The following is a 25724-nucleotide window of genomic DNA, read 5'->3' as shown; positions in this document are numbered from 1 at the left end:
AAAATACTAAATACTGACGGCAAAAAGTTCAAAGGAAAAAAATTAGAACGTCTTCTGGTAACAATTGCCTTTGACATAAAAGGATGTTGGAAAGTAGATGCATTGTTTTTGTGTGTGTATGCTGCAGATGTAAATTCACACACACACACACACACGCGCGCAAAAATGAGAACAAACACGCACACATATACAGCATACAAAAAGTGCCTTGCAGTTCCCCTCTCTCTCTTGCAAACACAGACATATACCAGCAAACACACACACACACACACAAACACACACAGAAAAACACGAAACACACTCCAATACACCATTTCTTGCCGAATTCATGCGTGTTCGCGTACATTGCGCGAAAGTCGGTCACGGTTGCCTCATTCGTAAAGGATCCAGCAGTGTGTTCTGAAACAATTAAATAAAATACCATTAACATCAACAAGGATAGTGTTTCAAGAAAACATTTGTTTGTAAAAACGGCAAGTACAAGTCACATGTTGTGTCCACATGAAATGTTACATTCTCAACACTTTACGAACTAATTTGCAAATTAAAAAATAAAACAGCAAAAGAACCACACACACAAAATGAACAAGTAAAATAAATCAAGCAACAAACGCTACAGATACACACTTGCAAACAACACTCACACTTGCAAACAGCTAAACACGCAGACAAACACGCAAACATCTAAAGGGGCACACAAAGAGCTCGCAACCATGTACTTTACTCAACACGCAAACACACACGCGTACTAAACAAGCACAGTAAACAAGCAAACCGCTCTCATAGCTGAATAACACACACAAACAACACTGTGTCCCGACCATAATCATCATAATCCTAACCAAGTTGGGTGTTTGAAAAGCCCACGATGTGGCTCTTTGTCACACAAAACACACACAAACAGGCAAAACTGTGCCCCGACCATACTCATTATTATTGCCATGTTGGGAAAGCTGACGATTTGACTTCCGTTGTCACTAAAAACTCACGCACGAACAGACAGACAGACACACACAGTAACTTCCAATAGCAGCGTACCAGAGGAAGAATCCAGTTGACTGTTGACTTCGGGAGGTGCTGGAACCACGGAGGTCGGGAAAAGGAATGGGGAAGGTTAGAAGAATGGGAGAAAAACAATGTGCAAACGGCAGCAAAAACAAACGAACAATTTTGTTGGGGGGTGGGGGGGAGGTGGATTGGAAGGAAATGGGCTGTTCAAAACAATGAAAACATTCGGTTTGTTTTTTATGGAGGCGGGTGAATGGGAGTGAAGAAGGTGAGATGGACGATATATTTTTCAAAACCGAAAAAGGCGATAGGACTTGCAAGAAACAAGAATGAGAAAACACAGGTGGGCAAAACAAATGAATGGCAATGGGTGGCCTTATTTCCACATCGTGCCGGGAAATGCAACAGCTTCCCAAAAAATCCTGACCAACAAGGCAAAAAATAAATCTACAGTCTCGATACCCACAAGGTAGCGTCCCATTCATGAAAACAGTTGTACAAAAAGCATTATTATAAACAATTTAACAAGTGGGGAAAAAAACCTAGTCTTCAGACTAGCGCAGTGAAATAAATGAAAACATTTTACAAAATGTATCCTTCACACAAAAAAGGAGTGTTAATACTCAACACTCAAGAAAATAGCCTGAAGACATAGGAACAGCCTCTCAAGACAAACGGCAGTATCAGTAACAATATGAAGACGATGTATTACAAATAATGCAACAGCACAGTTAGACAAAAACAAAAACACGCAGCGTACTACACAAAAAATAGCACGGAGAACGCAGCAGCAGCTCAAAACAAATGCAGTTTTAATAATGAGACAGCAGCGCAGTGAAGAATAAAGCAGACCTGAAAAGAACAAAGAAATCAATAGTTAATGGCTATATCATACCAAAACAACACCACAATACGTAACGCGCATAGCAAAATAAAAGTTCACATCGGTGAAATCCGTCAATCTGTCAGAGAAAGGCATAAACATCACACAAAATAATGTATGAAAAAAAAGGCAAAACAAGCAGCACAAAAAAAACCGGCGCAAAAATTGCGGTATAGAAGGCATGCAGCATGAGCACAAATACTGCAGTAGTAAAGAAAACGGATGATCGCAACAATTGCAGCATACAAAACGGCATGAGCGTAAACATTGCAGCATGAATAGCAGAGATGGATCAAAACGTTGACACATCTAAACACATTAAAAAATAAACACATAAATAAATAAAAAGTCAAGCGTACACGGCCCGTAAACAGAGGCATGCAAAGATGCTGGACGGTTAAAAAAAAAAAAAGAAAACAAATCAAAAAACTATTTACAAGAAATTGAAAATAATTTGCGAACACGTTCGTGAGTGGTATCAAAAAGCAGCTCAAAGATGCAGTAGTTACAAAACTAAAAAAGATACAACAGGAAGCTGCATTAAAATATATATCAGCAATGGCAATACCTGAGAGAAAAAAAAAGCGAAATGCAAACGCAGTAGGGAGGCCAAAACAAAACCTAAAGAGTCTAATACAAACGCAGTAGAACACAGAACACTATCAAATATATATATATGCAGAAAGAGAAAAAAAACATCGAATATAAACACAGCAGGACAAAAACATATTCTGCACAAATGCATTAATAAGACCATACACACAAAATCGTCAATCTTAAACGCCATAGGACAAAAACAATGTCCTGAACTATAAACTCACTAAATATGTCCTATACAAATTCAGTAGAACAAAACGGACGGTTTATACCCCCAAAAATGATTAAATTATAAACTAGAAAAAACTATAGATATAATTCAATCGGTTGGGGGGGGGGGGGGGGGGAACAAGAGACACAAAAGTCAGAGCATTGACAGACACTGGGTACAAATAGCGAAACAGGAAAGAAAAAGTGATAAAGACGGAAAGCAAAGGGACACAAAATGTTAGGACAAGTTCCACCGTCAAAAAGCTTAGCAGCGAGAAGTTTTAGGGAGGTTATAGGGAGTGAGAAAAAAATGTGATGGATGGAAGAATCTGTACCTGAAACAGAAACCTGGTCAAGGAATAAATGGAAATATTTCACTGATTCAATGATTGGATCACTGCAACGTGCATATACATATAACTGCAAACTCATACCATTAAAAAAAAAATCAAAACACGAACAATTAAACAAAAAGACAGATCGACAACGCCTGGGAAACGAAAACAGTAACAATTTTCGAAATGAAACTGAATACTGTTTTCCCCACACACATACCGTCATACGCCCATGAACACACTATTACAACACCCCACCCCACCCCGTCCCGCCTCTTTCTCTCTCTCCCTCTCTCTCTCTCTCTCTCTCTCTCTCTCACACACACACACACACACACACACACACACACACACACACACACACACACACACACCACTTGTAATTATCAGGGGTGGGACTCTTGTGATGAAAAAAGAGAAAATCCCGATTTTTTTTTTAAATGGTACATTATATAGTCTGTACAATCTGGTGCATTTTGTGACTAAAATTCAACTCGTTTGGATTAGGTAAAAAAAGACATTCTCCTCACCCCCCCCCCCCCCCTCCCATACAAAAAAAATCACACAACAATGGTAACATTGTAATAGTGCATACTTACGTAATGAACCATGTATCCATAATCCAATACTGGCAATAGTATGATTCAATGCATTGAAGCTCAAAATTACTATTAGTTATCAGGAGTTTTCAGTCAGCACAATTTAACTCTCAAGCCTCCAGTGTTCTGTTCCATCTTCACTTCTCTCCATATCATTTAGTCAAAAAGTTATAGATACTGTGATGAAATGGGACGCGGAAAAATAGATTACTCCAGCGGAATTCGTAAGTTGTGTCCGCGGAAATCCGCGGAAAAGTCCCACCCCTGAGATTATTATATGCAAGGATTCATGACGAAGGAATGCTTGCAGCTTGGATCGTGGTTCGGTATTTTCGAGTTCTGGACTTCGACCGCAGAATCTGTGAAAACTTACACATTATACAGTTAGTTACAATTTCCATTACTTAGTTACAGACATGGCGTAAAATGTCTTTATCCTTCAAGAAAACTTCCAACTGGAACCCCCACCCTCCCCCCCCCCACACACACCCCACCTCAAATTATATGTTTGAACATAAGACAAGTTCCACTGTTAAAATGGCAGCGAAGTGAGAACAAAATTACCTGAAAAAGAACCCTGATCAAGGAATAAATGGAAATATTTCATTCGATGATTGGATCACTGCAACGTGCATATACATATAACCGCAAACTCATACCATTGACGAAAAACAAAACACGAACAATTAAACAAAAAGGCAGATCGACAACAAAACAGAAACGATTTTCGAAATGAAACTGAATACTGTTTTCCCCACACACATACGCCCATGAACACACTATCACAACCTCACTGCCACACACACACACACACACACACACACACACCCACACTTCTCTCTCTCTCACCAAAACACACACACACACACACAGACACGTACACACCACTTGTAATTATATGCAAGGATTCACGACGAAGGAGTGCTTGCAGCTTGGATCGTGGCTCGGTATTTTCAAGTTCTGGAGTTCGACCGCAGAATCTGTGAACACTTACAAAATGATACTGTTAGTTTCAATTCCAATCACTTACAGACATGGCGTAAAATTTATTTAGCTTTCAAAAATATTCGAACAGGGCAACATTAAAGGTGGTCGTCTACATTTTTGCTTTTTTTCAATAATCTTATGGTTAGGTTTCGATACAAAATTATGTCAAATGATGAATGAACCATGGGGAAAAAAGTTATTGAAAAAAAATATATGTAACAAGTCGCGTAAGGCGAAAATACAATATTTAGTCAAGTAGCTGCCATTTTTCAGCAAGACCGTATACTCGTAGCATCGTCAGTCCACCGCTCATGGCAAAGGCAGTGAAATTGACAAGAAGAGCGGGGTAGTAGTTGCGCTAAGGAGGATAGCACGCTTTTCTGTACCTCTCTTTGTTTTAACTTTCTGAGCGTGTTTTTAATCCAAACATATCATATCTATATGTTTTTGGAATCAGGAACCGACAAGGAATAAGATGAAAGTGTTTTTAAATTGATTTGGACAATTTAATTTTGATAATAATTTTTATATATTTAATTTTCAGAGCTTGTTTTTAATCCGAATATAACATATTTATATGTTTTTGGAATCAGCAAATGATGAAGAATAAGATAAACGTAAATTTGGATCGTTTTATAAATTTTTATTTTTTTTTACAATTTTCAGATTTTTAATGACCAAAGTCATTAATTAATTTTTAAGCCACCAAGCTGAAATGCAATACCGAACCCTGGGCTTCGTCGAAGATTACTTGACCAAAATTTCAACCAATTTGGTTGAAAAATGAGGGCGTGACAGTGCCGCCTCAACTTTCACGAAAAGCCGGATATGACGTCATCAAAGACATTTATCAAAAAAATGAAAAAAACGTTCGGGGATTTCATACCCAGGAACTCTCATGTCAAATTTCATAAAGATCGGTCCAGTAGTTTAGTCTGAATCGCTCTACACACACACACACACACACACACACAGACACACACACACACACACGCACATACACCACGACCCTCGTTTCGATTCCCCCTCGATGTTAAAATATTTAGTCAAAACTTGACTAAATATAAAAAGATTTTATTTTTGGGTAGCGTGACTCACGCTTCCAATATTTTGTTTTCTGTTTGCTGAGAACATGTGCTTTGCCTAAAAATACTGACCAATCAAATTCATGTCACTATGCTTATAGCCACGCTCAAACAAGTGCAGCAACAGTTTGACACTGGAGCGCTGTCCACGCTTTTTTTTTAACGCACGAAATGCACGGGATTTGAGAGGAGTTTTGCGCTTGGCATTTTCCAAATAAGGATATCCTACTATAAGTACTACGCTGGAATACTACAAGAATTTTTAAACGGCTACACTGGCTTCGTCTTTGCTGATCGAAAGGGGGTGTATTGTTGATATTTGTAGATAATAGACTCTGCATTTTAATGGTCAATTGGCGATTGCGGTATAAAAATGACAAGGACTACATTTTTATACCGAAATGGCCATTTGACCATTAAAATGACTCGGAAACGTCACAAATGACGTGTCAAACATGTGTACGAAACTCGGAAACGTCACAAATGACGTCACAAATGACGAGTCAAACATGTGTACGAAACTCGAAAAGGTCAGAAATGTCGATTCAAACATGTGTACGAAACGCGGAAACGTCACAAATGACGTGTCAAACATGTGTACGAAACTCGGAAACGTCACAAATGAGTCAAACATGTGTACGAAACTCGGAAACGTCACAAATGACGAGTCAAACATGTGTACGAAACTCGGAAACGTCACAAATGACGAGTCAAATATGTTTACGAAACTCGGAAACGTCACAAATGACGTGTCAAACATGTGTATGAAACTCGGAAACGTCACAAATGAAGAGTCAAACATGTGTATGAAACTCGGAAACGTCACAAATGACGAGTCAAATATGTTTACGAAACTCGGAAACGTCACAAATGACGTGTCAAACATGTGTATGAAACTCGGAAACGTCACAAATGACGTGTCAAACATGTGTACGAAACAGGATCTACCACAATACAGTTTGTAAAGCTCACCGTTCGACAACAGCAAAGGTAACAACAATCAAGAACTAAACAAATTCTAAAACAATCTTAAATGGGCGGAGGGTAAGATGATTATGACTAAGCCTTTGCGTATTGTCAAATGCCAGAACAGAGCAGAGACTATCGTGAAGTTTAGGTCATGCTGACAAGACCAGTCCCGCTGCTTACCTACTCGCAGGACACTGATTTTTCGAAGACACCCACCCACCCACCCCCCCTCCCCCTAATCGCCTAGCTGTTTGCATGCTTGCTTGCTTGCTCATCTGTTTAACTTCTAGTTTGCGTGAGTTTTTATTGGTTATTTGTTTGCATCACATTTTGTTAAAAATAAAACATTCAAATAAAAGCAAGCATAATAAATAATAAATAATTAGTGAAATGTAGTATTCCAGAAACCTTCGACCACCAGATATTTTATCTAAAAAGGTTATCAGAGAACCCTGCACAGAGAAACTATGTTTCAGATTCTAATGAGGTTAATAACAACAACGAAGAACTGAAAATTAATATTTCACGCCTCACCGCAGTAACAGCAACTACAAAACTCCTGATTTAAGTGACAGAGACAGACATACACAAACAGACCGATAGAGAAAGACAGAAAGAGAGAACAGAAAGAGAGAACAGAAGGAGAGACATACACAGACAGACAGAGACAGAAAGAGACAGACAGAAAGAGACAGACAGCAGGGCCGGACTAGGCTAAGAGGAGGGGTGGGTGGGCTGCCAGTGGTGGTCCAGGGGTATGTTCCCCCTGGCGGGGTCAAGGGGCAGAGCCCCTTGTGGGGGTCAGGGGGCAAAGCCCCTTGAAGCTGATGGGTAGGTCATATTCTGAGATAGGAAAATGGTCGCTCCTTGCATGAAACGGCATAAAATAAACAATAATAAAAAAAAATTAAATAAGTGAGGTACATGTTTAGGCCAGACAGACAGACAGACAGAGACAGACAGACAGAGACAGATAAAGAGACTTTGTGTTTGGGGGGGGGGGCGATGGTGTGGGTGTGGTCGATGGCGGATTTTTTTCTCAGAAGCCCCTGAGGGAATTGTATATGTCAGTTAATTTGTCAGTCTGAACGTCCGTACGTTTGTAGTTTTGCGTCTGTTAGTATGTATGTGTATACACACAATACAGGTAACAATTTTAAATACGTAACTCATTTTTGCATGCCACTTAAAATACAGTATTCATACTTGATCGATATTACATTTCACGGTATCACTGTACCATGTAGCAATATGCGCACACACACACACACACACACACACACACACACAAGCACTGGCAAATAAATCTACGATAGCACTTACGGACCCGCTAGTGCGCACACACACACACACACACACACACATGCACACACACACACACACACACACACACTCACGAGCCCAACCAAAAGGCCACCCTTGAATGTGTGAGTACTTGCACCCTTTTCTTCTGCTTTTTTTCAGTACAAGGACGCGCTCTGTCAGGACAAAATCGGGACAGAATTTCTGGACGTGCTACAACTACAACAACACCGCGAAGGGACCTCAAGGTCCGCTGACGCCAGTTAAAGACACGACAACCGACCCATTCACGACACAAGCGTGAATCGTAAACCGTCTTCTTATCAACACCACGATCAAGTCCGTCGCGTCAATTTCATAGTCTTTGTTAAATCCGCCAACATCTAAAAAAATAAAGATGTCTTTATCACTTTATTTTTGTTGCGCTGATGTCAGTTTGGCGAAATCTGGCTTGTTACATACCGAAAAAGGCAAACAAGATAAAAATGGAAAAAATCCCCGTGCCAAATTCGAAAACTTTCCTAACTTGGCAAGATTCTTCAAAAAATAGCCTCGGTGACTTATTTTTTTGCCGCGCTGATGGAAATGTATCGCAAAAACCGAGTTGTTCTATTTCAATAAATTTGCACCAACCTTTTGATTGCTGTCTCCGATGCGTTGACGTACCAATTTGGCACGTATACACAAGACGGACGTGCACGTTTGGCACGACAAGACATGACCAGACAAGACGACAGTGCAGGCCAGAACAAGACAGGACGAGACAAGACAAGGCCTTTTGGACGTCACGAGACAAGACGACACAAGACTACAGTGGAATCCCCCTCCAAAGACCAAATAAAATCTGACAAAAATCAGGTGTTAAAAGGAAGGGAGTGTAAACATTGAGATAAATTTACTTATTTCAGTGTCGTTGTGAATAACGAAATCTAGAAAATTAGGTATTCAAACGGGACTTGTTAGTGAGGGGTTTCCACTGTACAAGCAAAGTCAAGGATAAAGGAAAGAAACAGATGAACAATGGCACAACCGGGGTGCTGAAAAAGGTCCCCTTGCAAATACATAGTGACCAAAACACATTGCAGACGACCTGAAACTTTCCGCCCGGCCGCCCAGCAAACGATCTTTTTTCATACTCAAATAAAATACTGTGTCTGGCATTAATTTCGAGTTATCTATTGGAGCCAATAACATTTTGACATTTTTATGTCAGTGTCACAAGTATCATTACCGGTGCATTTTTCATTCAGGTAAATGGTTTTGTGGTTGTTTTTACTGATAATCTCAAAACTTGTTTAAAATTGCATACCAAATGGAATGGAAGAGCACAAGAAGTGTTACTGTAACTAACCTGTAGGTATTTTCTGCAGAGTGAAATTCATCCTTCATTTTGATATCCTAGAAGAGTGTGTCACACGCGACACAACCTTCGCTAAATGGCTATGTGTGCGGTGACTTAGCTTGATGGAATGTTCTGTGTTTGGAGAAAGTATTAACAATGAAGGCAATTTTCACTTTCATTTTCATCTGGACATATTTTTGCATGATCTCGTTTCCATAAACATGCTCTTTTTGTCACTTTATCTTAGCTATGTTGTATGGAAATAAAGTCGATGTATCATGCTTTTGCTTCTATACTTCAGTCTAGTTCTTTGTGAACGACTAAATGGACTAGCAAACTTCTTACAGACTAATAAACTCTGCAGAGACACTGAACGGATGGGCGTTTTAAATATTCTGTGGGTTTTTTTCAGCACCCCTTTTCAGTTACCGCAAGGATACACGTGACGAAACAGAACAATGCACACACAAAAACCAGGACATTAGACAATGAAACAGGACAACACAAAACAGGACACATTGAAACAGGACAATACGAAACGACACAAGACATTCATCACATGACAAGAAAAATAACAAGGAAACAAAGTGATAGTTTAAGGCAAAAGCAAAAGTCAAGGCAAAGAAACAGACCTAATCTACGGACAGACGAGTGATTAGGAGATTAGGGACACAGACTACGCTAACATCAAATCATACAATGCAAGTCAACACGATAAAAACATATTTTATTGCAATCTTTGTTTTTACTGTACAATGTTCAGTTATCTATTTCTGAAATGTACAACTCCAGTATAAAAAACGTTAACGTTACTCCCTTCTCGTCGGCGTGTTCGTGTCTGTCTGTGTGTTTACACATGTGCTTATTGACATACATCGTGGTAAGAATTAATTAAGGAGAGAAGAATAAGGAGAAGCAGAGAGCGGAAAAGAGAAAATTGCAGAGAAAAATGAGACCACGAAAGAGGAGGGAAGGGAGAGGGTGAGACAGATGGGGATAGGGATGACAACCATTAATACAAACACCGAGACAAGACAAAAGACACACCCCATCAAGCAAGCCGAGTTGTACTCATAAAACTGTGGAACTGACTCCGTCGGTCAAAATTACCGATTATGGAATGACATTTCACAAAAAAATCACCATCGAAGTATGTGAAAGTAGACCAGAAAGTAAATATATATGCAGTCTTAAATAAAATAACAACAATGTTGAATTATCAACTAACCGTTTCTCAAAATGAACACAACAGAACGCATCCGTTTGATTTTTGATTCAGAGCAAACATTTGAAGACAGTCAAGCATACAGAATGCATCAAACATTTTGACATTAGCTAAAATTTGTTTTCTGCTTTTCTTTTCTTTTTAACTGGTACAACTCGTCTTCTTACAAGGGGTTTTGAACAAAACTGTCTCACCAATCATGTACCTGAAACGTCCGTTGGAGCGACGGTTGGCCGTGCTTCTGACCGGCACGATGACTGGACATTCAAGTTGGCTTGTAGCTGATTTCATGGTCTGTATTCGTCTTGGCATTATTTTCAGTTTGAGATCCTAACAGTTCTCCTATTCTTCTGAATTCTGCACTTAATGTCGTATAGCTGTGTGCTGCACAAGGTAGACACTCACTGTTGCACAGTAGTAGACTGTAGTACACAATCCTGCATAGTTTCTGATGTTCACTCAATTTCAATGAATGTTTTCTGGGTTTAATTTGATACATAAAAGACCCACAGCATGGAACACTCCTCAGAATTGAACAGTTTTTCAGTTGCAGCACATTCTCCAAAGTTCGACACAATCAGCTAGTCCTTTTCCTTTGGCACTTAGTCACATCATGGAAAATTCCTCAGAATTGGACAGTTTTTCGTTGCACTTGCAGCACAACGTTCACCAAAGTTCCACACAGTTATCAGGTATTCCTCACAGCACACAGCAGGGAATAATCCTCAGATTGGAAAAGTATATAGGTTTAGCTCAAATATGCCACTAAAGTTCGACACAGTTATCGGCTAGTTCTTTGCCTTTGGCACTAAGGGTCACAGCATGGGACATTCCTCAAAATTGGACAGCTTTTAGTTGCAGCACAACATTCACCTAAATTCGACACAATTATCGGCTATTCCTTCTCTATTTGCACACAGTTTATTCACAGCAGGGAATAATCCTCAGATTTGAAAAGTAGCACAAATTTGACACAAATCACCATGATGTTCTCTGGGAAATAAACTTAGTTTTTCTACTGAAAGCGAAATGTCCAGGTATTCCTTGTTCGCACACACAACTCGTTGTTTCATGACAGAGCAAAACCTGTTTTTCCATAGATGACTGATGTCCAATTTCAACAGAATGTTGTTCAACGCAAGAATGATGCTCGGCACAGGGATAACAACTGTCCATGCCGGGCCACTGAAGCAAATCCATTGACTGGTTGATGAGGCAATGTAATCCACAGTTTCAGTGTCTGAAACAAAAATAGCACATTTCAGTTATTGATAACTGCTTAAAAAAACACTCTTACCAAAGGGAATCAAATGGAGAAAGTTGATACAGTATTGCAAGTAAAATTCATCAAAGCATTTCTAGACAAAGTTCGTCAAAAGAACAATGGAAATCTTGAAGAAGAAGAAGCATGAATAAGTCTCCAAATACTCCAAACAAGTTCTTGCAAAAAAATGTATACTTTCTGACTTGATCAGACAAACTCTACCTTCAAATAATGTTGAGGTAAAAGGCGGCTGAGAAAAAAAGAAGCAAAGCTGCGGCTCTGGCAAACTCAACAAGCAATGAAAGAAGAAAGAACAAAAGAAGGACAGAGAAACAGAAAAAGATCATCTGTCTCCGTCTATGTATCGTTGCTCTGTGCGTGAGTGTGTTGCTCGTCTGCCTTTACGGCGATATATCACTTACCATTTCTACGACTTCTGTCGGCATCGATTGCTTGTGTGAATAACCAGACGATAATCCGACGGTCGTCTGCAACGAAGAACAATACATTGAACTACACAATTGTAGACACAATGTTTTCATTGGGAAAACGACAACACGAGAACAGCTATGTCATTACTTTTTCCTTTAAAACTAACAATTCTAGCATAGAAATTGAGAACAAAACAGTAAACCGCAAGAACGAGAAAGAAACTGAACTTTCACGTATCCATTGTTCCTGAGAAAGTTCACTCGCCTTGGCACAGAATGTTACCTTGCCTTTTACAAACTCCAACAACTCACAAACCATCTGATATTTAATTATTACAATGACTGATACAATTTAGGAACACATTTCAACGAAAACTATGTATAAACAATATGAAAATGGCAAAAATGTACATAAAAAAGCGACCAAAACATACTCCATTGCAGGTATCCAAAGATCAAGACGAAAGCCAGCAAGCGTTCTTGCATTTCATTGGTCAATAGACTACTGCAGTGTATGCATATTCATAACCCGATTTTCTTCTTCTTTCCCTCAAACAAACCGATTGGTCAGTCACTTTAGAGGTTCCCTTATATGGAAAACATAATCCCCTGCAGTGGATTTTTTTTTAAACTTGTAAAACTTGTTCAGTTCAGCGAATCGTTGTCATGATGCACGAGTTTTTCGAGCAATTTCTCACATTGCAACTTTTCAGTTCACTGAGGACACTGTCAGAGAGACAGAGAGAGACAGAGAGAGTGTGTGTGTGTGTGTGTATGTGGGTGGGTGTGTGAGTGTGTGTGTGTGTGCGTGCGTGCGTGCGTGCATGCTTGCGTGCGTGCGTGCATATGTGCGTGCGAATGTATGCGTGCGTGCGTGCGTGCGTGCGTGCGCACATGTGTGTGTGTGTCTGTGCGTGTGACGGTGTGTGTGTGTGTGTGTGTGTGTGTGTGTGTGTGTGTGCGTGCGTGCGTGTGTGTGTGTATGTGTGTCACACTGTGTGTGTGTGTGTGTGTGTGTGTGTGTGTGTGTGTGTGTGTGTGTGTGTGTGTGTGTCCGATTCAGATTGAAAGACCAGGACACGTTCACACATGTTCTATCTTACCTTTCAGAAATAAAAGTTTGTCTGTCGGTCTGTGTGCCTGCGTATCGGTCTGTCGGTCGGTCTGTCGGTCAGTCGATCGGTCTGTAAACAGATTAACTGAAAGGTCCGTACACTCTATTACACTACTCGCAAAAAAAAGTGTGTGCTTATGTCTGTTGTGTCAATCTTTCTGTTCGTGTGCCTGTCACTGAGTATAATGATCTGTCTGTCTGTCTGTCTGTCTGCCTTTTTGCTGGTTTCAGATTAATTTTGTTGAAAGACTAGCGATGTAACATGGTAATGGCCAAAAGTTTGTAAGAATTGTTTTTCAAAAATTGGTTGTAATCTAAATAACGCTTAATTTAACTCAATAATGCATTTGATAAACAAAGGGAAATAAGCGCTCTAAATGCATACGACGTGTGTGTGTGTGTGTGTGTGTGTGTGTGTGTACATGTATGTTAGTGAGTGCGCATGTATGTTAGTGTGTGTGTATGTAAGTGTGTGTGTGTGTGTGTGTACTCGTATGTTAGTGTGTGTGTGCATGTATGTTAGTGTGTGGGCGTGTGTGTGTGTGTGCGCGTGTGTTTGTGTGTTGGTGTGTGTTTGTCAGTGTGTGTGTATGTATGTGTGTGTGTGTGTGTGTGTGTGTGTGTCCATGTAGGCTTATGTTAGTGTGTGTGTGTGTGTGTGTGTGTGTGTGTGTGTGTGGTCACGTGTGACAGACAGACAGACATGCAGACTGACAAACAGACAGACAGACAGGTACTCAATTAGAATTTGCTCATATTTCTGCTTTTTGAAATTTCATCGACCAAAATAGTAATTCAAAATTACAGAGATAGGCAGCCAGATATATACAGACAGACAAAAAGATAAATAGACAGACAGACAGACAGATAGAGAGACAGACCGACAGACAGACAGATAGATAGAGAGACAGACAGACAGACAGACAGACAGACAGATAGAGAGACAGACAGACAGACAGACAGATAGAGAGACAGACAGACGGACAGACAGACAGATAGAGAGACAGACAGACAGACAGATAGAGAGACAAACAGACAGACAGACAGACAGACAGACAAAAAGATAAATAGACAGACAGACAGACAAACAGACAGATAGAGAGACAGACAGACAGACAGACAGACAGACAGACAGACAGACAAAAAGATAAATAGATAGACAGACAGACCGACAGACAGACAGACAAATACACAGACCGACCAACCGACCGACACGCATGCAGGCAGATAGACAGACAAACACAAATACATATTGGCACACACACACACACACACACACACACACACACACACACGCAGACGCACTCGAAAAATCATCCGTATATATTTATGTTGTTCGGAAAATATCTCAAAAGAAAGAGAAATTCAAGCATCAGCACAAAAGTATAGAAACATTAAAAAGTCACTGTGCAAAGCAAGCAAAAACAAACTGTCACGAAACAAAACAATTCATCTTATAACAGAAAAGAAGACGCTTCAAACGAAAAAAAATAAAGACATCTTTTCTTGCACCCTTACAGGGTGACAAGTCTTGAGCGCTTGCTCCAGTTACCGTAAACTTGGTTGAAACAAAATATTATTGCACCACTTTTCGTCTTACAATCCTGAAGTCGTGAATTTTAATCCACAAACTTACGACGGCTTATAAAATATCTACGGTAGTTACATACCTAACCAAATACCAAAACCACTCATTAATTTTGCTTGAAATGACCGGCAGGCAAAAACACAGTCGTCCGAGTAAAAGAATAACCGTTTTGTCGTGTTACCCTTCAAAGTAGACGGTGGACGGAAATAACTCTGTCAGTATTTTCAAGTTGTGTGGCAGCGTGGACATGGGGGCAAGCTTTTTAAAGTACGCCGGCTGCTGAACAGCATATATCAGAGCCACGGTTCGCTGGATAAAGCTTGCTGACCACTGGCAGAGATTGCTAAGCCAAACACACGTGACCTCAATCAAAACCGTTCGTCTGTGATCACTGCAGGCCAGCAATCATTGCCGAAACGAATCGTGAACTCTGATGAGTACATTTATCATATGAAGTGCACATTGCATATCATACACATCAGAGTTAGCTGTTCGTCGCAATGGCAGGATCAAGCCGGTCAGCAGCGTGTCGCTGCTTCGACTCGCTTTAAAAACCTTTGACCCCATGTCTGAGGCGATAACCCTGCCACAGTTATTTCCCGGAAAACGTATTTTCCCCTTTTTGAGTCCTTGTTCTGAGGAAGCGTTTGTCAATACCAACAATGTACCGTCAAAAGCGCGCATGCTAGCCTGCAAAATGATAGGCAATTGCTAAAATGTAACTACACGTGTATGCAAAAGCTATAAAGTTAATTTTTCTAATACCGTTGCAAATAGAACTTTGAAATCATAATCTGTTGTTTTTGTTGTTGACAAGATTTTTGTGTGTAGCCTACCCTCATTTGACTGAGTGTAAGTCACGTGACGCCTGTTAATCAAAGACGTCATCAATCTAAAACAAAAGTGTGCTAAATAGCAAAACAAGTGTCTTTCACGGCAAACATTGGTGAGCACAATAACGCACGTGTGATTTTTATTTGTTGAGTTTTAAAAAAAAAACAGTGTTGCAAATTGTTTTTCCAGGTTTTCCGACACAACATACTCAAAAACTTCTGATATGCATTTTGTTATGCACGAACTAAGGCAACGTTTCCATATAATACACACAATCCAGAATGCACTGAAAACAAATCACAATGTCTACCGATCCAAAGATTAAAAAAATAAATTAAAAAAATGTCATCTTCCAACGTAAAAAGGAAAAAAAGATCGATTTGATGATCAGAGCATTGTATCTTTATGCGCAGCAGAACGTACAAAACTTCGCTGAAAATTGAAACATTTCAAGAAATCAAGAAATCAAGCAATATCAGATCTACAGCCTAGTATATGATCAAATAAAATAATGATGTAAGTATAAAAACGAACATAAAAAATACACACAAATGTATATAATAAAAACACAGCCACAAATAAATCACCAAAAATAATTTAAAAAAAAACAATATCCGCTTTGTTATCCAACTTGAATATTGTAATCTTTCTTTTTTTGTGCAAAAGCAAACGTATGGGCATGTTTTAAGTAAAGCAGTATTTCGCAGAACTGTCATTTCAGAGGATACACTCAATATGCGAGCGGAAGAGAAAAGGGAAACTAAAGCAAATAAAGAACAAACTGAATGCCATAAAAATAGTAATGTGCACACAAGACATCACAGCAGTAGTAAAGTACCAAAGTAGACATATAGGGGAAGGTCCCCTAATATGGACCACTTTTCGTTTCATGCAGATAACTAGCTTGTTTTCTTGCGAAGAAATTTCATTTTGTGTTTGGTAGTTCGTTTCGCTTTAGTTAACTTTTAGGCCTAATTAGAGCAAATTGGCTTTGATCGACATTCAGCAACACCTAAATACAGAAAAATTCACAACTGGTCCATATTAGGAGCCTGGGCGCTTAATATGGACCAGTGAAGAGGCCTTGGCGAATCACTGTACAAAGCCCTCTATATTTCAAAATAACATAATACAACTTAGTGTGCTAATCAGACTGATCATGCTTCAGATTTTTCTGTTTCGGTCCGACAAGAACATAATTTGAAGCACAACAGGAAACTAAATAAACTCATCATGAAAAAAAGAGAGAAAATAAATGAAGTTATCACCTTTCACGAAAATAAGACGATTGGTTATATTTTTTGAAAGCTCCAGGGCTAGTACAGTTTATTCTCAGCGAGATTCTTAATGAATTACTGAAACCTGTCTTTATCTTTTATTTTCTTCTATTTGTTGAAGATGGTCCATAGTGAGGGGACACACGCATCATTTGAGATTTTGCTATTATTTTGTGTTTGCGCTAGAAACTCGGGGCCAACACTACCAAAATGTCACAAAGGCAGTCCTAGCTGACTGTCAATTTTCCTGTGATAACAGCTTTGTTTGTGGTCAGAAACTATGTATCCGTTTTAAGTATCCAATTTAGAGTGAACGCTGCGAAAAGTGTACACAAGTTAAAAGCCTAACGGTTGTGTGGTTTGTGTTTCTGTGTTTTGACATGTGCAAGTTATCCAGAGAGGCTAAATGCACCGAATGAAATGGTTTTGAGCGCTCTAGCACCGTTAGTTTGTCAGAACAGGAGGTGGTTCAAATTAGGAGCCGGTCCATATCAGGGGCCCTTCCGTTCTATGCAAGTTGTGATCCAGGGCACAGTGTTAAGCAAAACACACAAGAGAATAGACTATTGGTTTTCATGGTAAGGTTTTGAACTTCTTTAAGAAGAATACCTTCTCATAAAATAATACGAGTAATTATGTTTTTCTTAAGTAACAGCGTTGTTTATACAAATCAGACTTAACAAAAATAATATGAATTTAACGGCTTGGTAGTTCATCGTAACGGTAACCTCAACTCTTACGTACCTCCTAAGAAAAATTCGTCGTCAATAAACAAAGTTAATTCGACATGAGCAGACAAAAGACTTTATTACCCACGAGAATGATTTTATTCAGACACGAAATTGAAATAATCTTATGACCAAAGAAAAATGCGCAACGGCTACGGCTCTATGTATAAAGCATACGCTGAGATAAGATAAGAATACATTAATGTCCTTTTTCATAGTACATAAACAAGGAAATTTGTCTTTTGGCACCACATCGCATTACTCATGACACAAAGACAACAATCGAAAGCATAATCGTACATAAATAGACTTCTAAGATCAACTTGTACATATGCATTAAAATAATGAGCAATATGTATATGTCACAGTAACTGACGCTCTTCAAGCATTTTCAACACCATCTTTTTGAAAGTTCTTCATCACAGGAAAAGGTGCGAGAGAATCGAAAACACAAGAAGGAACCACAAAATCAAGACAATGAAAAGAGTGTAGGCATCAAGGACAAATAAGTTTGTGCCGTGTCTTACTAGGAGGTCCCCCATATTACTTATACCCAATGTGAAATATCCTCTGAGATACACCCAGGCTTCGGTTCTCTTCGTCAGGTCAATCTTTAAGCCTCTGCCCACTAACAATGACACAATGTTCTTGTGTCCACCAGTGAAAGCCGCATGTAGGGCCGACAATCCCTGACCGCTGCGTCTGTGTACGTCCACGCCGAGTTGGATCAACCTTTGGGCTATTCGAAAATGGCCGTGCTGACTTGCAATGTGCAGTGCAGAAGTAGCTTCTGTTATTGCACGAGGATTTGCTCCGTGTTGTATGAGAGCGTCAAAAACAACCTCTGACCCCCCTTGGCAAGCACAGTGCAGTGGTGTCCAGCCCCAGTTGTCTTGTGGGTCAACGGCAGCGTCCTTGCTCAGCAAAATATGCACGATATTTGGATGCCCTAACAAACTTGCCTGGTGCAATGCTGTTTTGCCATGTCCGTTACTTACATCAAGCATCAGCCTGCAACCCAACAGTGCTTTCACAACGTTCTCATGTCCTTTGCCACATGCTTCATGCAGAGCGGTGTTGCCGTTGATGTCTTTGTTGTTAACATCTACTTGCAACCTGACCAGCTTCTTTACTATTGTGACATGGCCGTTGCCACTGGCGATTTGTAAAGGTGAACATCCTTGTGAGGTGAGCAGGTCCAGATCAGCTCCGTGCGAGGCGAGAGTGTCCACTATATTACTGTGTCCTGCAAGGCAAGCAAAATGAATCGCTGCCCATCGTCTGTCCCCTGCAGTATATGAAGAAGCACGCGCGTCTAACAGTACTTCGGCTGCTTCGCTGTGCCCTAGGGCGCTCACCAGATGCAAGGCCGTATTCTTTTTTTCGTTGGCAGCTTCCATATTCGCTCCGTTCTGCAACAACGCCAGCAGCACTTGCTTGTCCCCTTTAACGCTGGCCATGTGTAAAGCCGTGTTGCCCTTGGGATCTGTTTGTTCAGTGTTCGCTCCCAGCTGACAGAGCGTCTTGACAGTTTTGGCGTGACCATTGTTAGCTGCAAAGTGCAGCGCTGTGTAACCATCCCCTGTTAGACGATGGATACCCCCACCATGGTCAGCTAGCATCTGTACAATCCTATGATGCCCCTTTGTACAAGCAACATGGAGCGGTGTACATGATTTGTTGGCCTCCGCGTTTGCATCAGCCCCATTCTGCAGCAGAACATCCACGACATCTTCATGACCGAATTCACACGCTGTATGAAGGGCTACATATTCTCTGGTTTTAACGTGCACGTCTGCACTGTTTTCAACCAGGACCTTTACCACATCAGTGAATCCCTTTTGTGAGGCAAGGAACAAGGGAGTTTGTTGCCGTGCATCCTTGTGGTTAACATCGGCACCGTGTGTAAGGAGCATCAGGACAATAACGGCATTACCACGGACCGCGGCGCAGTGTAGAGGTGTCTGTCCATCGTCTCTCTCTGAATCGACCAAGGCACCAGCCTCCAGCAAGGCATCTACACTGTCAGTGTTTCCATTCTCAGCAGCAAGGTGCAGTGCTGTATCCCCACGAGTGTCTTGAACATCCACGTGTGCTCCGTGCTCGCTCAGGAGTCTAACCAGCTCGCAAGTACCTTTCTCGGAAGCGACAAGGAGGGGAGTCCTGCCTTTATGATCAACCGCGTTCGCATCCATTCCATGCTCCAGCAAAATCCGCGCGATATCGGTATTACCGTGAGAACATGCGACATGCAATGGAGTAGTCGCGGACCAGGTTTGGTTTTCATCCTCATCAGCCTTGCTCCCGTATTTCAGTAACGACTGTACTATAGCAACGTTGTTATTCTCGCAGGCTCGTTGGATCGGAAAAAAGCCGCCTTGGTTTCTCACGTTGTAATTGAGCGGCGAGTGCTGCAGAAGTCTCCAGCAAACAAGCAGCTTGTTCTCTTTGCAGGCGATGTTGAGCGGTGTGTTTTCAATATTGTTCTGTGCACTGCAGTCGATGTCCCGTCTCTGGAACCGCAGTAAGGGGTCATCTTGCTTTATAAACCAGTCTTCGGACTCCAGTTTTCGAAAAAGCAGTGCGTGAACTAGGGAAGAAAACCCGAATTGGCATGCCAGGTGGAGAGGCGTGTTCTGATCTGTGTCGCACTTAACAACGTCAGCCCCCGAGTTAATCAAGAACTCAGCGGTTTCCGCATGCCCGTGTTTCACGGCCAGATGTAAAGCCGTTAGCCCCGACTGATCTGGCTTGTCCAAAAGTTCACGTATCGCACCGCGTTGAGAACCGATTGCTTCCGGAGTTGGTCGTGACACGAAATCGACCAAGACTCGGGCAACGTTGACGTGGTTGTACACGCTTGCGACATGGAGAACTGTGTGACCGTCTTCATCAGTGACGAGTACATCTGCTGAGGCTTCCAGCAGAACCTTCACGATTTCTGCACGACCCTGCTGAGACGCATAATGCAGGGGGGACAACCCCACGCTGTCCTTTGCGTTTATGTCAGCACCGTTTGCGATCAGGCGGCTGACGCTTTCCACGCGCTGCTCTCTGCACGCTAAGTGAAAAGATTGGAGACTGAAGGGGGATCTACCTAACTCACCTGTGGTCATTGTGGTGTCGAGGGTATGCTGGTTTGAGTTCAGTGTCCCAGAGTCGGTAGTGTCGATGTCAGTGTTATCTGTGTCAAGTATTTTCATAGCATCAAAGACCCGCCCCTTCCCTTCAGATTTTAATTCTTTTAAAACTGTTGAAGAAACAGTGATGGCAACAATGATTTTCAACTCTACGATGTGTTTCGTAAGATCAGACAGAGTATCAAACCATTCGCAACAAGACGCATCTTGAGAAGCAACATCTTCAAAGATGTCGTGAAACAGAATGACATGATTTTTGCCCCCTCGTGGAACAACATGCCACTGTGTGAGTTTTGTGATGGTGGTCGGGATGTAGCCCTGGCAGCTGTAATGATGTTTGAGAAAGTCACCAATCTGCAGTCTCTTGGTGACGTCATTTCCAGTGATGAGCAAGAGGCCATTTTGTTCTATCAGACTGATGGCACCATCTTGTAGATTGGTGTCCGACATCAGTGATCCATCAGGAGTCTGTGCGACTGTTTGGTCTGGAATTTGGAAATAAATGGTCATCGCCTTTTATCTGATTCTGCTTATATTTAAAACAAAAATATGTAGTCGCCCAAAGCAGCATCAAAACATTTATTCAATATGTCCAGCCTGAAACTAATAAAATCGACCCTGAAAACCTGGGATCAGTCATCGTCAAGACTACTAAAACCTGGTTTGCAAAAGCCGTAAACGTATTTATGGCAAGTTCGTTCGGTTTTAAAATCTGATTTCTTTCTTTATTTCTTTATTTGGTGTTTAACGTCGTTTTCAACCACGAAGGTTATATCGCGACGAGGGAAAGGGGGGAGATGGGATAGGGGAAAGGGGGGGGGGGAGATGGGATAGAGCCACTTGTTAAGTGTTTCTTGTTCACAAAAGCACTAATCAAAAAATTGCTCCAGGGGCTTGCAACGTAGTACAATATATGACCTTACTGGGAGAATGCAAGTTTCCAGTACAAAGGACTAAACATTTCTTACATACTGCTTGACTAAAATCTTTACAAACATTGACTATATTCCATACAAGAACCACTTAACAAGGGTAAAAAGAGAAACAGAATCCGTTAGTCGCCTTATACGACATGCGGGGTGCAGAGAAATAAGGATGTGGAAAAGAAGACTTTTGGTAAGTGAAATAAAGGTGATGGATCCAGTCAGGTAGAAATAAGACAACAAGAAAAGAATTGGAAAACTGCAGGGAATAGTAGGGAGAGTTTTCTTGGAAGGAAATATAGGTGAAAGGACTGGTAAGGCAGAAATAAGACAAAAGAAGAGAAGAAACAGAACCGTTAGTCGCCTCTTACGACATGCTGGGTAGCATCGGGTAAATTCTTTCTAGTCCCAACCAATATGGGACTCCCCCTAACCCGCGGGGGGTTTAAAATCTGATTGTGGAAATCCGTTATTAATGACGACTTTAATGAACACACTATATTCCACGCTAAAATGCAATCCCGTTGTCCGGACTGAGTCAAATAATCTTTCGTAAACCAATTTGCTTTACAAAAAATAAAAAAAAATAAAAAAGAATTTCATAAAAAGAGGTCACCAAAGTGCGGCCTCAACTTTTTGAAAAAGTCTGGATAAGACGTCATCGAAAACATTTATCTTAATAATGGGGAACGCCCGTCTAGGGATAATAATTGGCAGAGGTCACACAAATATATCTTAGGTAGTTTTCATGGAATTGCTCTACACACATGCGAACATAGTACCTAATTTCAAAACACCGATTTTCTTTTATTTTGCGCACATTTTTAGAGAAAATATTATTTATTTTGAGAATGTTAGAATCAGTAAATGATAAAGAATAAAATGCAATCATTTTTAAATTTGATATTTCTATAGGAATTTGAATTTCGAGAACTTATTAATTCAAAGCTTTCAAGCTGAAATGCAATCCCATAGATCGCACTTAGACAAAAAGTGCTTGACCTAAATCTTAATGAATTTGATGGAAAAATGAGGGTCGTGACAGTGCCGCCTCAACTTTTGTAAAACACGGATATGACGTCATCAAAGACTTTTATCGAAAAAGTTAAGATGCATCGGGGAATATTATCTGGAAAAATGTGAATGTAACGTTTCATGAAGATCTGTTAATTAGTTTTCTTGGAATCGCTCTACTCGCACACACATGCACAACCATCCTCGTCTCGATTCCCAGTCTATGTTAAAATATTTTGTCAAAACTTGATTAAATATAAAAAACCAATTAGAGCACACTACCACAAAGACACAAACACACACAGCCACAGGCACAGACAGACAGACAGACAGACAGTCACAAACACACACACACACACACACACTGACACACACACTGACACACACACACACACTGACAAACACACACACACACACACTGACAAACACACAACACACACACACACACACGCGCACACCGACAAACACACACACACACACACACACACACATATATATGACCACTCCCACACACACCCTATACCCTTATCCTCACCGCGCCCCCCTACACATCGTATATTTTACCTCCAGCGTATCCTTGAATGTACAAGGGTGCGTCAGCCGTGCCAACAGAAATATCAAGATTAGGCTTCTGCATGTCTGCTGTTTTTAGTCATGCACGGAAAGTAGAGAAAAAGGCAGCAACTCGAACCGTCCAGAGACAAGTTACAACACTGCTTGAATCTTCACCATGTCATGCTTTTCCTGCAGAGCGAAAATGATAATTTCCATATATTATATATATATTATACAATAACAAATCCATAGTAAATAATGTTTACATTCAAATAGGTACGTTGAAACAATTGAGTATTAGCAAAGAAACTACAATGTACAGTGTTTGGTATTAGTTTTAGATTTTGTATTTGTCGAAAACAGGCCCGGAAAACCTTGTATCCGACGCGTCATTATACTTTGCTTTAGAAACAACTAAATGCACTGACTCAGTGACAACCCTATGCCAAGACGGCGCATTCACAAAGAAGCCAGAAAAAAATCCTGCAAAAGCGTTTATGCCTTGATGCAATATAGTACTCTAGTTCCATATTTGTGTCTTCTATTGTGGGTTGTTTCAGAAAGAAAAAAAGCCAGGAAATGCCTGCAAAAGTGTGTGTGCATTGTATCCACAACTCTAGTCAGTTATGTAGTTCGTTATCTATATATATAGAGAGAGAGCGTTCTTTCGGACATGAGTACTTATATATTATGTTCGTCGCTGAGTGTGCACGGTCGGTCCGTCTGGTTGTTCTTTACGACAAGAAGGCAATGACTAGACCTTAAGTTGTTTATGCATATTAAATACTAGCTTTTACTTCTCTCGGAATAGCTCTTTGTCATGGAAATAGCTGCAAATCGTAGACAAAAACACTGATTTGTTTTCGTCACCCACGAACATTTTTTAACAGTGCCGCGCCTTTTTCTGTTATCTCTCTTAAAATGTGTGGCATATGCGGCATACGCCGGTTCGTCGACGTCACGGTTCATGAAGCAAAGCTCCTTCGGTTAAAAGGTGCTACTTTGAAAAAACAATAACTCCTTCATGTTTAAATGGTGGGGTTTTTGTGTTGTTGTTTTTAAATGTGCCCAGGTCAGGACTGAAATTGTGTTGCATTACTTGACTGATTCTTTTTTTTTCTTTTTTCTTTCTTCGTCTTTACACCTGTTCCTTGTCCCGTTGACTGATTCTTCTTACTGTAACTGAATTCATCATAAAGCCGGGCTCTCAATTTACAGCTATAAATCTCTCGCTTGATTTCAAGTTTCAAACAACTGTGTCAGTGTTTGTACATCAAAATTCAAGTTCTGTTTCAAACAGCTGTGGTCTACGTGTGTTTCTACATTTAAATTATTGAACTGCGATTAAAAAAAAATGGTATCTAATGAAAGTGTTACCTCTTTCATGGCCAGTCTGCGTTGGCAACCAGAAACACAAGCGTCTGCGTTGTTTCAAGCAGTTTACAGCACCAACAGTCAAAGACGGTGTGTTCTGTGTGGCTAGTCGGGTTGTTTTTGACACAGTAAAGAGGAGTGCATATATGGAGTGACGAGACTACTCATGTTTCCTAAGGCTTCGCTTTGCATGCCAATTCAAAATCCCAAAATAATGTGTAGGCTACTTTAGTTTCACACTGCTGAATAGAATATCCTAGAACGGGATATGTCATGCATCGTGAAGCCCTACCGGGAAGTAAACTTTAATACACACTTTATGTAGTTGCCTGCATACGGTTGTTTCAAGCGTGCACAAGTATTGCCGGTTCACTGAGGACTGAGTGGGAATGTGTGTGTGGGTACGGTGTGTCAGTGTGTGTGCGTCAGTGTGTGTGTGTGTGTGTGTGTCACTGTGTGTGTGTGTGTCGTGTGTGTGCGTGCGTACGTGCGAGCGCGTGCGACAGGCGTGCGCGTATGTGCGTACTACGTGTCAGTCAGTCGGATACGCGCGCGCGCGTGTGTGTGTGTGTGTGTGTGTGTGTCTGAGCCAGTGTGTGTGTGTAGTGTGTCATATGATTATGTCAGTATGTGCCGGTGTGTGTGTGTGTGTCAGTGTGTGTGTGTGTGTGTGTGTGTGTGTGTGTGTGTGCAGTGTGCATGTGTTCGTGCCGTGCGTATGCACACAACAGGCCGGTTCACTGAGGTTGCTATGCTTGACTGTGATTACATGTCTATTCAGTAAGCCTACTAAGTTTTTCTCGGGAGTCAGTATTTTAATCTTTCGTAGGGTCCGCAACCTTTGGATTGTGGTACCCACTTCACCGGTGGTGACGGGGATTGGTAGTGAAAAGCCTCATAGAAATAAGAAAGTTCGAGGTTCTGGCATTCAGTTCCGCAA

The 25724-nt window shown here is 40.8% G+C and overlaps 1 protein-coding gene and 1 long non-coding RNA gene across 2 annotated transcripts; both read right to left on the bottom strand.

Annotated features, from left to right (window-relative positions):
* Positions 1-301: 301 nt before the first annotated feature.
* Positions 302-2779, bottom strand: LOC138953055 (uncharacterized). The gene is made up of 2 exons (XR_011451475.1): positions 1039-2779; positions 302-399 (listed from the first exon to the last, which is right to left on the bottom strand). It is a non-coding gene; the product is annotated as an uncharacterized lncRNA (long non-coding RNA).
* Positions 2780-14687: 11908 nt separating this feature from the next.
* Positions 14688-24958, bottom strand: LOC138952674 (serine/threonine-protein phosphatase 6 regulatory ankyrin repeat subunit B-like). Its single transcript, XM_070324373.1, has 3 exons — positions 24788-24958; positions 23420-23599; positions 14688-21403 (listed from the first exon to the last, which is right to left on the bottom strand). Exons 2-3 carry the CDS (start codon positions 23490-23492, stop codon positions 18198-18200), a joined length of 3279 nt encoding a protein of 1092 aa, XP_070180474.1. The 5' UTR covers positions 23493-23599; positions 24788-24958; the 3' UTR covers positions 14688-18197.
* Between the last annotated feature and the right edge of the window lie 766 nt (positions 24959-25724).

The sequence above is a fragment of the Littorina saxatilis genome, linkage group LG17 (assembly GCF_037325665.1).
Source record: "Littorina saxatilis isolate snail1 linkage group LG17, US_GU_Lsax_2.0, whole genome shotgun sequence".
Taxonomy (NCBI): Eukaryota; Metazoa; Mollusca; class Gastropoda; order Littorinimorpha; family Littorinidae; genus Littorina; species Littorina saxatilis.
Note: the sequence above shows the minus strand (reverse complement) of the source record. Positions and strands in the feature narration are given on the sequence as shown.